This window comes from Heterocephalus glaber, unplaced genomic scaffold, assembly GCF_053883595.1.
Source record: "Heterocephalus glaber isolate CG9 unplaced genomic scaffold, H.glaber_assembly_v1.0 deba00000818, whole genome shotgun sequence".
Taxonomy (NCBI): Eukaryota; Metazoa; Chordata; class Mammalia; order Rodentia; family Bathyergidae; genus Heterocephalus; species Heterocephalus glaber.
Window position 1 is genome coordinate 7,533,886 of NW_028258164.1, and position 12,860 is coordinate 7,546,745.

A 12,860-nucleotide genomic window follows, 5' to 3' on the forward strand; every position below is an offset into this window, starting at 1 on the left:
TATTAGGACTGCATTAAATCTGTAAAACAATTTTGGGAGTATGGCCATTTTTTTTTACTATGTTGGTTCTTCCTACCCAAGAGCAAAGGATATCTTTTTCTTTGGTACCAGGGATCGAACTCAGGTCCTTGCACTTGCAAGGCAGGTGGCGGAACCACTGAGCTAAATCCCCAGCCCGAGCAAAGGGTATCTTTAGGATTGTTTTCTCTAGTTCTTTGTGGGTGTGGTAATGGTGTTTTGATTGAGATTCCATTAAAAAAATAAAATACTTAGGGATCAATTTAAAAAAGGAAGTAAAGGATCTTTACATTGAAAACCACAGTAATCTGGAAAAGGAGATCAAAGAGGATATCAGAAAGTGGAAAGATATCCCCTGCTCTTGGGTAGGAAGAACCAACATAATGAAAATGGTCATACTCCCAAAATTGTTATACAGATTCAATACACTCTGTCTCATATCATCTGGGGCATATCATCATAGCTCCATCTATCTGCTTCTATCAGATAGAGTAGTTTTCATCCTCTCATGGTACAGACCATGAGAGCAACCAAAAGGCTGTTTTAAGAAAACCCTTAAAAGCATGAGCAAAGGGAGAGACAAATGACCTGACATTGAGGAGGAGGAGGAATGTGATGTTGGTCTTCCATCCCTCTAATGTATTGAGTAAGCTCCTACTTAACTTTCACTTCTCCTTCAAAACACTCCCCATTTATAGCTTTGGTAGAAAGGAGAGCCAACTGGAAGCCCAGACTTCTAAAACTCTGAGTCTCCCTCTCATCACCTCCTTGTAATTCTGGCTGCCAAGGCCTTGGATTTGACCTTCTTGCCCAGGGCATTAGATTGCAGAGAAGGGACTTCGTGCTCATGGTAATAAGTCTTAGACATTTCTTTCCTCTCTTGGGAACTCCAGGATCCCAAACAGCCAAGCTTGCTGTCAATATTAATGCATTCTCAAAGTAAGTTACATAAATCCCCACAAGTTCAGAGGATTTCTAAGGACCCAGGCCATTCTTCTTCCTCCAAACCCTCATCTCTCAGCCTAAGCAAGCCCAGTCTTGTAAATGGCGAGGTTGGCTTCTCCTGTTTTCCTCAGCCCAGCATCCTTTCAAAAAATCAGCTGCTCTCCCTCTCAGCCTCAGAAGGTAACTTTCTTTATCACCTCACACAGAGTGGCACACACAACAGGGCTGATGCAAGACTCTGGGAAGGGAAAATCTACAGGTGTGTTTGTGCAGGGAGGAACATGACCCTCCACCTCTGTATCTTCCCTCCCTCCTAAGAGGTATAAATACAGCTCCACCACTTGCTCAACTGTACATCTGCCACCATGAGCGCACTTCTGATCCTCGCCCTTGTGGGAGCTGCTGGTGAGTTCCATGCCTTGCCTGGGCCTGTCCACCCTCTCCTCAAAGCCTTGTGCCCTACCATCACTGCTGTCCCTTCTATCTTACTACACTCTGATACTTACTGTACCCTGTCCAGAACCTCTCCTTCCCACCTTCTTGGGCTCTTGGTAAGCTTCACCTTTCTCCTTTTCCCTGATTCCACTCCCTCCACCATGCTGGGCTGAGGTCAGGGAGGGTGGAACAGTAGGCTAGGTGGAGAGAGTCCCTGAAATGAAGCAGCAGTCCCATAGCTTGGCTCTAGGATAGGTCCACCATAGCTGTCCTCAACCTTGAGCACACCTAAGGAATTTGAAAAAGTGCTCTTCCCAGAGACTCGCCCCTAGAAATCAAGACTTCCTGTTGGGGATATGGCCTGTGCACTAGATGCTTAAGCTTCCTGGGTGACTTTAAGATTCCCATATTTGCAGACAAGATCAAGAATAACTATTCTACTTGCTAGTTCTATTGCCTCCCTTTGCCATGCCTAAGTGGGCCTGTGAGCTGGTATCATCTACTCTGACCTCACTGTGTAGATTTGGGCTGTGGGAAAGCTGGGTACAGCTGGGTCTACTCAGCTGGGAGATTATCCTAGCTATGCTGATAACCTGGGGCTCAAACAGCCATGGGGAGCAGACCAGTGATGAACCTGAGAGAGAAGCACTCAGTGGGGAGACAACCACATTCTGATCCATTTCCCAGCCAACACATGGTAACAGCTTTTAATATGCCCCCACTCTGGTACCTGCAGAGGAGATCTGAGCCCATGCAGGATATCCAGTTATGTGTTTGCAGGCACAGGTACCCGGGACAACTATAAGCTGTGGTGTCGACTGGGGTTGACAGTGCTCCTTGTTTGCCTATAATCACTGTACTAATTAAAAAATAATAATGAGCAGGAAGCAACCACAGGGCTGAAGTCTTCACCCTTCTAACTTCTGCTAAGTTGGTTTCTCCCTTTCTCCACTCAAGTTGCTTTCCCCATTGATGATGATGACAAGATCGTTGGGGGCTACACCTGTGCGGCAAACTCCATCCCCTACCAGGTGTCCCTGAACAGTGGCTACCACTTCTGCGGAGGCTCCCTCATCAATAACCAGTGGGTGGTGTCTGCAGCTCACTGCTACAAGTCGTAAGTGCTGAGCCCCAGACTGCAGAGCCCACAGCCCTGGTAACTGATGAGGCTGGAAGGAAGACAGGAAAGGTGGTAGAGAATAGAAGCTGCTGGAGGCATCTCTCATGCAGGAGAAGAGGTCCACACAATAGCAAGCCTCTCCCTCACCAAACAAATCTATTACACAGCAGAGGGTAGGGGTCAGAAAAGCAGAGAAGGATCATTTTGGTGTGGTAGGGACCAGTAAAACAGGCAGACAAGGACCTTGCACAGATACTCTTTGCTAACCAGCTACACGTGGGCTGTGGGAGGGGGCTTCAGGATAGCAGCTGAGAGCGATCCCCAGCTGCAGCCTGAACCCCATCCCTTCCACACCTCATCTCCTGCACACGGTGTCCCCCTCCACACTGCATCCTCTTCCACACCACCTACCTCCATCGCGGGAATGGCTTGGGTCACACACCAGCACCACCCACCAGCCCTCTGCTGCTCCTGTAATCCTGTCACATATGCTGTCCTGAGCCCCTAGAGTTCCTCCTGACCAGGGCATTTGAGAATTCTGGAGTGTCTTGGACTACGGAACGAAAGCCTGTACCATGCACCTCTTCCCAATAGCCGCATCCAGGTGAGACTGGGAGAGCACAACATCAACGTTGTGGAGGGGAATGAGCAGTTTATCAATTCAGCCAAGATCATCCGCCACCCCAATTACAACAGCAACACCCTGAACAATGACATCATGCTGATCAAGCTTGCCTCGCCTGCAACCCTCAACTCCCGGGTGGCCAGTATATCTCTGCCTTCCTCCTGTGCGTCTGCTGGCACCCGGTGCCTCATCTCTGGCTGGGGCAACACGCTGAGCTCTGGTGGTAAGTGAGGCTCTTCACCCTCCTTCTGCCTTCTCTCCCTACACTTCCCCAAACCAAGCATGTCTATAAGGTTGAATCCATTTGATTCTGCCGGAAAACACATTTCAAGTGCCCACTACACACAAGGCTTTGCAGTGGCCACCATAGTCATGTGAGTTCCCAAGGAGTTGATTCTCAGAATCAAAAGAGGACAAATCTAGAACATGATATCCTTACTTCCAGGATGGGGAGCAGCAATGGTCCTGCTGGGAGCTGACAGCCATTGTTCCTTTCTGGGGCTTACATCCTTGGGGTGCTCTCCAGTGTCTGCCCATGGTGTTGGGCACTGGATTTTTCCCCAGCCCGGTCTGACTCGTGTTTCTTCTTTCTCTGATCTATACCTGCCTCTCAAAGTCAAAAACCCAGACTTGCTGCAGTGCCTGGATGCCCCTGTGCTCAGTCAGTCTTCGTGTGAAGCCTCCTACCCTGGAGAGATCACCAGTAACATGTTCTGCGCTGGCTTCCTCGAGGGAGGCAAGGACTCTTGCCAGGTGACTGGAGCCCTTCCTATGTCCCCTGTGTCCTGGGAGCAGGATGTGAGTGGCCCAGATGGTGGGGCTGGCAGCTCCATGTGGTAACACCATGGAGAAATGATGGCCTGCATACCATCCACTTAGCAAGGGCACAGAGTGGGCAACCATGAGAAGGATATGGAGCCAGCTGACCAGAGTATTTAAATTCAGAGGAAGTGTAGCTGCATTCCCTCTCATCTCCTCTTTATATGACTTGTCCCTCCTTCCCAGGGTGACTCTGGTGGCCCCGTGGTCTGCAATGGAAAACTTCAGGGAATCGTCTCCTGGGGCTATGGCTGTGCTCAGAAGAATCTTCCCGGAGTCTACACCAAGGTGTGCAACTACGTGTCCTGGATTCAGCAGACCATTGCTAGCAACTGAGCCCCCGGTTCTGTTGCCATACCTACGGTAATAAAGTGAATCTGTGCCTGTTATTTGTTTGCTCCTTCTAGCCCCTTTGTTTTGGGAAACATGCTCCAATCTGAAGTCAGATACATCTCTCTTCTCAAGAGATAAGCAAACCCCTGCCATGTCCCAAAATACATTCTATGGAGCACTTGATTAGCAGTATATTAAGAGATGAAATCTGAAATCTGAAACTCATTAAAAGCAGTAAAAAGTGTCTGTCTTCTCAAGAAAAATAGATTTCAGAGAAGTGGTTTTAAAGAGCTTTGTACTTTCTGGGTACTCTGGTGGTCCTGAATCTGTCTACGTTTGCATATTTCAGTGCCATTGGCAAGGCCACTGCTTCTTTGGCTTTGGAAACAAGCCTCTTTGTATCCAGAGCAGCAAGCACACACATCTAGAGAAACCTCAGCATCAATTGCCTGAGTTTCTTCTGAGTCCCCTCGCAGGCATGCATTCTTGCTAGTGCAATTCTTCTTCCTCCTGGCAGCAAGGGTCCTACTAGAGAACTTCTCACTGGCCCTTTCTCAGCCATCTGCTTATGTATCTGCAGGGGACACATGAGCTCCTACACCTCCATTCATCACACTCCCAAGAAATCTGCCTTTGGCTCATTCCACATATAGTAGCAGTAAGTGCACACCATCCAGAGGTTACAGACTTTGCACATTCAGCTTGCTTTCACTTCAGGAGTACAAATGGAAAGCAGAGGGCAGCAAAGACTATTGCCTCACCCACAGGCCACACCCTGTGGATGACAGAGCTGGGGATTGAATCCCCATTTGCCTAAATGCCCTCTACCCAGCCTACTGTTCTCTTGAGACTATGAAGAACCCACCAACCCTGATCTTCCATGTCTCTCCAGCCTGCCATCACCAGCGACCCCTTCCCTGCCTTTTGCACCTCCCCAGGGGCTCCTTCAATCACTTCCTTCCAGGCAGAGTGATTGTTCTTGAAGAGCTCCTGCTCATCACGTCCCTGCCTAAGTCAATCTTTTCCTGAGAATCTGGAAATTTATGGTTCTCCTTGCTCCAGTCCTACTTATGCTTCCACCACACATCCCTGTCTGCCTCTCCTTCATGCTCAGAAGTCCTGGGGGCCCATCCATGCACCTCTAGTCTCCATCTCTGGACATCATGGCCCCATCAGCCTGGATTCCCCTCCCACCCCTCTTAAGTATCTTCTGACACCTCCACCTCCCATGCACTGGCCCCACTGTCCTCATGTCTGAGTTTCAGGTGTCCACCCCCTGGTCTGTGCCCTCTTCTGTCATAGGAGGTAGCTCTCCTGGAGTTCAACTATGAGCACCCAGATGGGAGATCTTGTCTTGCTTGTCCAGCTATCTCCAGGGATTGAACAAAGCCTGGGATATAAGTAACCAGGGATAGAACAAATAAAACATGAAGGAGTGGAGGGAAGGGTACTGAGAAAAGAAAGAAGCTTCCAGAAGAATGGTTCTCAAAGACTGGTCCTTGGAACTGCAGCACCACGGTTCCTGGGGAACTGGAGAGAAATGCAGCGGTGAGCCTTGTCCCCAGACCTACTGCGTTAGAAGAACTGGAAGGGCACCCAGCAACCCGCCATTTAACAAACCTTCCAGGTCACTCTGATTACGCTAAAGCCCGTGAACCTCATTGGAAGAGACATCCCTGGGACAGTACTCTGTGGAAATAACAACAGCTAATATTTTCACTAACTGTGTGCAGGTACCATTATAAATGTTGGCATGCGTTACCTCATTTAGCTCTCACAGCAACCCCATAAGGTAGTATTGTTATTATGATTCCCATTTTATCCATAACAGACTGAGAGAGAGAGATTTAGTAATTTTCCCAAGGCCTCCTAGCCATAAGCAGGGGCCTGGTGAAACCCAGGAAGATGGCTCCAGGCTGGGTTTACAGTGCCATAACTCAATAGAGGAAGCTTGGGAGCTGGTTTCAGCTCTGTCTCTTCATCACCGAGTGCTCATTTTAGCCTCTAGATATCTATTCCTCAACTGAGAAAAAATAGCTTGAATTACACAGGGATAAACTGTTACTAGCACGTTTCCCTGTTCTCCCCCGGGCTCCCAGCACATGCCCTGAGGAAGACTGCTTCTTTCTTTACCCCCACCCAGCACTCTACATCCTTTTTGCCCCCTCAAGTGGCCAAACCTATACTGCAACGACCTAGGTCTTAAAAAAAAAAAAAAAAAAAAAAAAAAAAATAATAATAATAATACGGAAAGCCTGCCCCCTGCTGCTCAAGATGGTGAATGACCTCAAACTGATTCCTGCCTAGTTGGTCTGTTGCTACTACTGCAGAAAAAAATTTCGTTGCATTTAGGTATAATGTCCAGAGGAGCAAAACTGGAGGAAAAAAAACCTCTATGAGATGCTATGATGTCAAGACAGAGTGGTTTTCTGATTTGTAAGGCTAGTTGGGATAAATGTCACCAGCTACTTGATTAAGGAAAAACTTACTTAGAAAGTAAAGTATTGATTGGCAAATGGGGTGAATAAACAACAACAAAAAATGTAAATAGATCAAAATAAACTACATTTCAATGAAGAAAGGAAATAAAGAGGAAACCTCACCACATTCCAATTGATGAAGCAATAGGCCTTTAGTTGGGCTTATCGTAGAATATTCTGAGATATGGCATTATTAAAGGGATAAATGCAGACTCTCTCCTTACGTCTTCTGTCCAGCTTAAGGCATCACTAGCTTAGCTAGCCTCTGCTGTTCTTCAAGCTTACTCCTGCCTGGTTCCCATCAGGAGACAAGTTGTGGATCCCATGCCTCGAACTGTGATAGAAACAGCAGGACGATTTTCTCCCTGGTTGTTTAAATATAGGTTAGCAAATTCAATCCTAAACTCAATTTGTAATTTTTACATGTTTCCTAAGGGTTTGGGGCCCCACTGAGAAAATTCAGGACCACAAGATAGCTTCTTTTATAAACTGATCTTCGTTGGGAAAAAGACTTTGTAAATTAAACAAATATTTATTTCTAAGTGGCAGATCTTCATATATTATTTAAAGCAATATTTTATTGCTTTTCTTTCCTTTTTAAATTTTGTTAATTTAGGTTTGATTATAAATAGATATAGCTATGCAGCCCTAATACAAAAGCAACACAGTAAAGTTGACACAGAGAAATGTGACTTGTGCTTCCACTGTTTCTATCCACTCTACTCATCATGAGTAATTACTTTTATCAGTTTCTTTTTATCTTTCCAGTGTTTCATTATGCAGAACCCAGTAACTAAATGTATATTTCTTTCTTTTGCTTCTGTTGTTAGGCAAAAGGTAGCATACATGTTCACAATTCTTTGGCTTACTCTTTTCAGTAAAGCATGTATTTTAGAGAGCTTCCCATAGCAATATAAGCCATTGTTATTCTTTTTTAGCATTGAATAGTATTCCATTGTATAGACATAATAGAATATGGCTATTTATCCATTCCCTTGCTGATGGGTGTTGGAATATTCCCCAATCTTTTGCTACTCTACATGATGCAACTATATTGCAAACATTTTATATTTTTATGCAAGAGTATTTACAAGATAAATTCTCTAGGTGAGATTTCTGGATGAAAAGCAAATGCATTTGTAATCTTTATAGTTGTCTCCAAATTGTTCCCCATAAAGCTTGCATTATGGAATTTTTTCCATAATGCAATTGTGTTGACCAAATAGATGAAAATTATTATTTCCGTGCTGTTTTATTTTGCATTATCATTGTGAGAAGTTTCCCCCCTATAGTAAAGGACTAGTTCAACATCTTTTTTCTCTGAACCAATCTGCTTTTGCCCCTTTTCTATTGGACTGCTGGATTATTTTCTTGTTGATCTCTAATAGTTCATTATATATTAGGGAGATTAGCCCTTATGGTAAGAATCACAAATATTTTCCCCATATTTATCATTTGATTTTGTTTTTATTTTTCCATGCCAATGTGTGCTTATCATACTCAGTTTGCCACGTGGTTTTCTTCATCTTAATTTTAAGCAGCACCTTGAAAGGCAATTGAAGGGAGCACCATCTAGGGAAGAAATATCTAGGCCATTTGAGTTCAGGTTAAACTTTACAGTCATCTTTTGAAAGGGAAAAACAGTATCTCCCAACAACTTCAAATATTTCTATACCTCCAGAAAGAGAGCAAAAACTGTAGCCATGATCACAGGGCCTTGTGATTGGACTGGAATGTTTGCCAGCCTGTCTCTCTACCTGGCCTCCACAGGTATTTCCTCAACTGCTTTTCCCAAAATTTGATTCCAGGGTCAACAATGAGAAGTCAGGATGGCTGCCAACATGTTCTCTCCTCTGATCCCATGCTTGTTCCTGGAAATACAGTGCACCCTTAGCTATTTGTTTGTTTATAACTAGTACAGCTCTGATTCCTCACAGCTCTTGGTCAGTTCTCTAGAGAACTATGGCCAGGGTAGACAGGGGCTGCTGCTTCTCGACAGGTGGCTCCCTTCTATGACAGCAACTTGGAGAGGGAGGTACGATGTGGGGAAACCAGACTCTTCAGCAAGGAGCCTTGCAAATTCACACAGCTCAAGGAGCTGAGAACATCATAGAAAAGAGGCAGGCTGAGGAGGGAGCCCCCAGTCTAGTCCACACCCCACCACCACTTTGCACAATGGAGGGTGATGTCACCTACCTGTCCTCCAGTTGCCTCAAAGCAGCAGCTGCACTGGTGGTTACTTCAAGCCTCCAGGAGGCGGCCCCATGGGAGGGACCCTTTTTGTACAAAGCTGTAACATTGTGGGGACAGGGGGCCACGGTGATTCAATTCTATGGGAAGCCTTTACAAAAACCTCTCACCCTGCTCCAATGTCCACCATTTCTCAACATTTTTTCCCGGGCCACAAGGCCAGGTATGGTTAGATCCAGGATGTACCTGACTTGCTCCTGACTACATGTCAGCCCAAGGCCATGGGTGCAGACAGGCCCAGGTCTGAACTGGATCTTTCCAGGAAGTTAGAACACATGCACAAGAAGAACGCCTCGGTGGACCAACAGAAGACTCCTTCATCCCCAAAGCCATGAAACCAGGACAAGGTCAGTGGAAAGGTGGATTGGAGGTGATGAGCTTCACAGAAGACTCCAGAAGAAGCCAAGGATATCCTGACCCTTGTGAGACACGGTCACAGGCTCTGGGCTCCTGGCCTGCTGTCTAGGACTACATCCCTCTGATGGGCCTTTAGACAGAAAGCATTTGGGTGGAGCATTTTTATTTTTTGAGAAAAGAATGTAGGTCCCACTAGATGGACTCTGCCACACTCTGTGGTCCCCTGGGTCCAACATTGAAATGCCCATCCGTGTAAAGCCTACAACACAGAAGTGGACAGTCCTCACCCAAGGTCCTCTAGACACTAGCCAAGGCCCTTCTCTCTCCATACTTTGAATTTGTTTTTCTCCTTGTCCCATGTCACTGTGTGAACACAGAAGTTTACTTTGGAGAAGGCACCAGGCTCACAGTGGTAGGTAAGACATCTTCCAGGTAACTTCCCAGGTCTCTCATAGGACAAAGTGCATCCCCAGTATCCATTTTAGAGTGGCCATGTCCTGCTGTGTCAACTATGACTATACCTTTGGGTCAGGGACCAGGCTCAAAGTCATAGGTAAGGCTCAGGGTTTCTGGGCTGGGTGTGCTGAGGACGGACTCTGACCTGGGAAATGTGAAAAGAAGGACAGAGCTCCTGGGACCCAATTGGGAGAGAGGACATCTTGTGTTGGAAATGAGTTCAGGAGAGGCTCCATGTGGGGTGCATCCCCCAGGTGGCCCCAAGGTTCTTGGCAAAGTTGGAGCTGAGCTTGGGATGGAGGAAAAAGAGATAGTGCTGTACCCGGAGTAATCCCCTGAGATGAGGGACTGGGGGGAATTAATGAACTGTGACATCTGTCTTCCTCACTCTCAGAGGTTCTCTCGAGGCTCTTCAGATCTGCTCTGGATTTTGCAGGCACTCATGCCCTCTCCTTCCTCACCTGTCTGGGTTCTGGGTGAGCCCTGGAAGGGCAGGGGGAGTTTATGGAGCAGGCCCGTGGCTGTGTGTGGGAAGAGACCCACGAAAGCCTGACCTCTCCTGAAGCCCACTGTACTTGGCAGACTGGGAGGTTTTGAAGTGGACCTGGGAGGCTGTGTTCTGGAAGCACCCTCTATTTTGGGGAGGGAAGCCGGCTTACAGTTGTAGGTGAGTAAGTTGGGTCTGGAGGGAGGACTAGGAACCAAATGGAGCCTCCATCTTGGGTATGAATCTGAATTCTTATCTTGAAGTAACAAGGAGGGAACAGTTTCCATTTCCAGTATTTCGTGCACTGGCTGTGCCGAGCCTGAGGACCCTACCAGGAGGCAGGGAGACTCAGCTGGAAGTTACTGTGCCCATCTCCTGTCTCCTTGAAGGAGCCTATCTTGGCCTTGGTAGATGGGAAGTCCTTATAGCTGTCACCATTGGGGTGAATTAGTTCCCGGACCACAGCACTTCCCATTGCCCCATTACCTGCCCTGCCCTTCTGCTTCCCTAGAAGGAATGGGAAGAGGAATCACAAAGTGGGGAGGAAGGAATAGAAAGCAGCTGGAAGCTGTTTTCCTGCCAGGCTTTAGTGCGAATGAAAAGCTAACTTTCGGCAGCAGAGCCGAGCCCTCCATCTTGGGTAGGTAAAGGTCTTCTTTGGGTATGGGATACTGTCAGGTTGGAGCTGCAGGAAGACTCCTGGGAAAGGACAGGGACTGAGGACAAAGCCCAGGCTGCAGCTCAGAGAATGAGGGAGGGTGGAGTTGTGGCAGAGCCAGCTCTGGGAAGGAAGGAAGGGCCCCAGCAGCTCCTCTTGAGTTTGCCACCCTCGTGCAATACTGTGGAGCAATGAGGCACAGCACTTTGGAGAGGGGACTCGACTTTCTGTCCTAGGTAAGGTGGGGGACTGGGACAATGGGGCCACTGACACCTGGAGCCAGGCTCCACTTCCTCTAGTGCTGATGGAAGGGACTCAGTCACATTTGAATTTATTACTTGGGGAGGGGGGGATTCTGAGCACCTGAGTTTGCCTCTCCTTAGATGGGACTTGGTCAGTTCCTCTAATTCTCTCCTCCAAGCCTTCAGTGCATGATCGGCCTCCTCCTTCCTTTCTTGGCTTATCCTTTCTTCTTATGTGCTGGGATGGATCTAAACCTCTTTTTCCTGTCCCTCTTATCCCATATCGTGTTAGACATTTTCCCAATTGAATTGCTTTACTCCAGAGTTATGAGTGCAAGCAGAGAGAGGTGGCCATCCCCAGGCAGGAGCTAGGGCTTGGCCTCTGGGTTTTACCATGGCCACCTCCCGCTGTGTTCCTATAATTCACCGCTCCATTTTGGAACAGGCACCAGGCTCACTGTGACAGGTATGGGGGCTCCATTCCTGAATGCAGGTGACTGTGTTTGATGCCAGTGATCTGGGAAGTGGTTTGGGTATAAGGTCAGAGTTGCCCCTCTGCACCAGGCCCTGCACTGTCTCCTACCTTCCCGTTGGCTTGTGGATTCTCCTGCTTGCTCTCCTGCTGGTTGCTTGCAGCTCCGCAGTTGCAGATCTCCATCCTCATCTTTGGGGCTTTGTGGTTTGGTTGCTTTTCTTTTCATTGTTCTCTGGGACTCTTGTCTCTCCTTTTTTAGTGGATATGTTGTTTTCCTTTCTCTTTTATATCTTCTCTATTTTTCCTTCCCATTTTCACTCCAGTTCTGCATCATTGATCCTGTCCCAGTGAAGAGCTGTCTTCCAGTTAAAACCCTCCCTGACATCTCCCTCCGGCACAGAACCCTGGTCTCACCCTCATCTTCCTCCTTTCTGTCTCTAGCAGACTCTACCACATTTGTCTTCCTGGGGCGGTTGTTGAGGAAGGCAGTAAGAACCGGGCTGGTGAGATCAGGGTGGCTTGAGGACTGCTCTTGGGACCAAGGGCACAAGTCCCTGTCACAGCCTTGTAGGAGCTTCCTGGGGAGTCTCTGAGGTGGGCTGTGTTTGGTGGGCATCTGGAAGACAGGTCTGAAAAAACTGTGCAATGGGAAACTTGCATGATCTTAGCAACAGCCAAGTATAAAGAAAAAATAAGTAAGAGACCCTACTTTCTCAGACCTCAAGATCCATGCTGGGATAACAGGATGAGGCACCAATACGAAACCCTAATGAAATGATTACCATGCTTGGGAGGAGGAAGACAGGCGAGTGGAGTGGGATTGGGAAGGGATGGAGTCTGGGCTGGAGAATGGGACACCTAGATCCTACCAGCAATGGGAGCTTGGGCAGACAGACACTGTCTGCAAGTGAGGCCACATGGCAAGGAGTTCGATGGAAAGTATAATCATCTGATTCAAAGGCCTAAACTCAAGAGGCTGGGGCTGGAGAAGAGCTGAAGGTGGGGTTCACGAAATTTGAAAAATGATTTAAATTGTCTCAGTCTCTCTAAGGCACATAAAAATAGAATGGACCAACTTATGTGAAAATCCTTTGTAAACAATTCACCTTAATGTGATGACTTTCATTCTTGTTATCATTACTGTCTCAGGGTTTGCCGTT

General features: G+C 47.3%; 2 protein-coding genes and 1 gene segment (V, D, J or C); all 3 read left to right on the forward strand.

Moving 5' to 3' along the window:
* LOC101709223 (T cell receptor beta constant 1-like) overlaps positions 1-12,860 on the forward strand; it is a 225,627-nt gene that overhangs the window by 201,801 nt on the left and 10,966 nt on the right.
* Positions 1-12,860, forward strand: part of LOC101714129 (T cell receptor beta constant 1) — a 197,134-nt gene that overhangs the window by 181,504 nt on the left and 2,770 nt on the right. For 16 of the 50 annotated variants that reach the window (XR_015449872.1, XR_015449878.1, XR_015449889.1 and 13 more), the window contains one exon: positions 9,760-9,798. The exons of 11 other annotated variants lie outside the window; for them this stretch is intronic. Coding sequence is in view for 1 of the 39 variants with exons in the window: in XM_087207603.1 (XP_087063729.1) it covers positions 11,173-11,219 (47 nt within the window). In the remaining 38 variants the exon portion in view is untranslated. Of the gene's footprint in view, positions 1-9,759; positions 9,799-9,867; positions 9,936-10,437; positions 10,506-11,172; positions 11,220-12,860 lie in introns of all 50 variants that reach the window. 23 more of the 50 variants (XR_015449850.1, XR_015449865.1, XR_015449871.1 and 20 more) reach the window with 5 other exon arrangements.
* Positions 1,321-4,351, forward strand: Prss2 (serine protease 2). The gene is made up of 5 exons (XM_087207607.1): positions 1,321-1,368; positions 2,356-2,515; positions 3,113-3,366; positions 3,760-3,896; positions 4,149-4,351. The coding sequence occupies exons 1-5, from the start codon at positions 1,329-1,331 to the stop codon at positions 4,296-4,298; spliced, it is 741 nt and encodes a 246-aa protein (XP_087063733.1). The 5' UTR covers positions 1,321-1,328; the 3' UTR covers positions 4,299-4,351.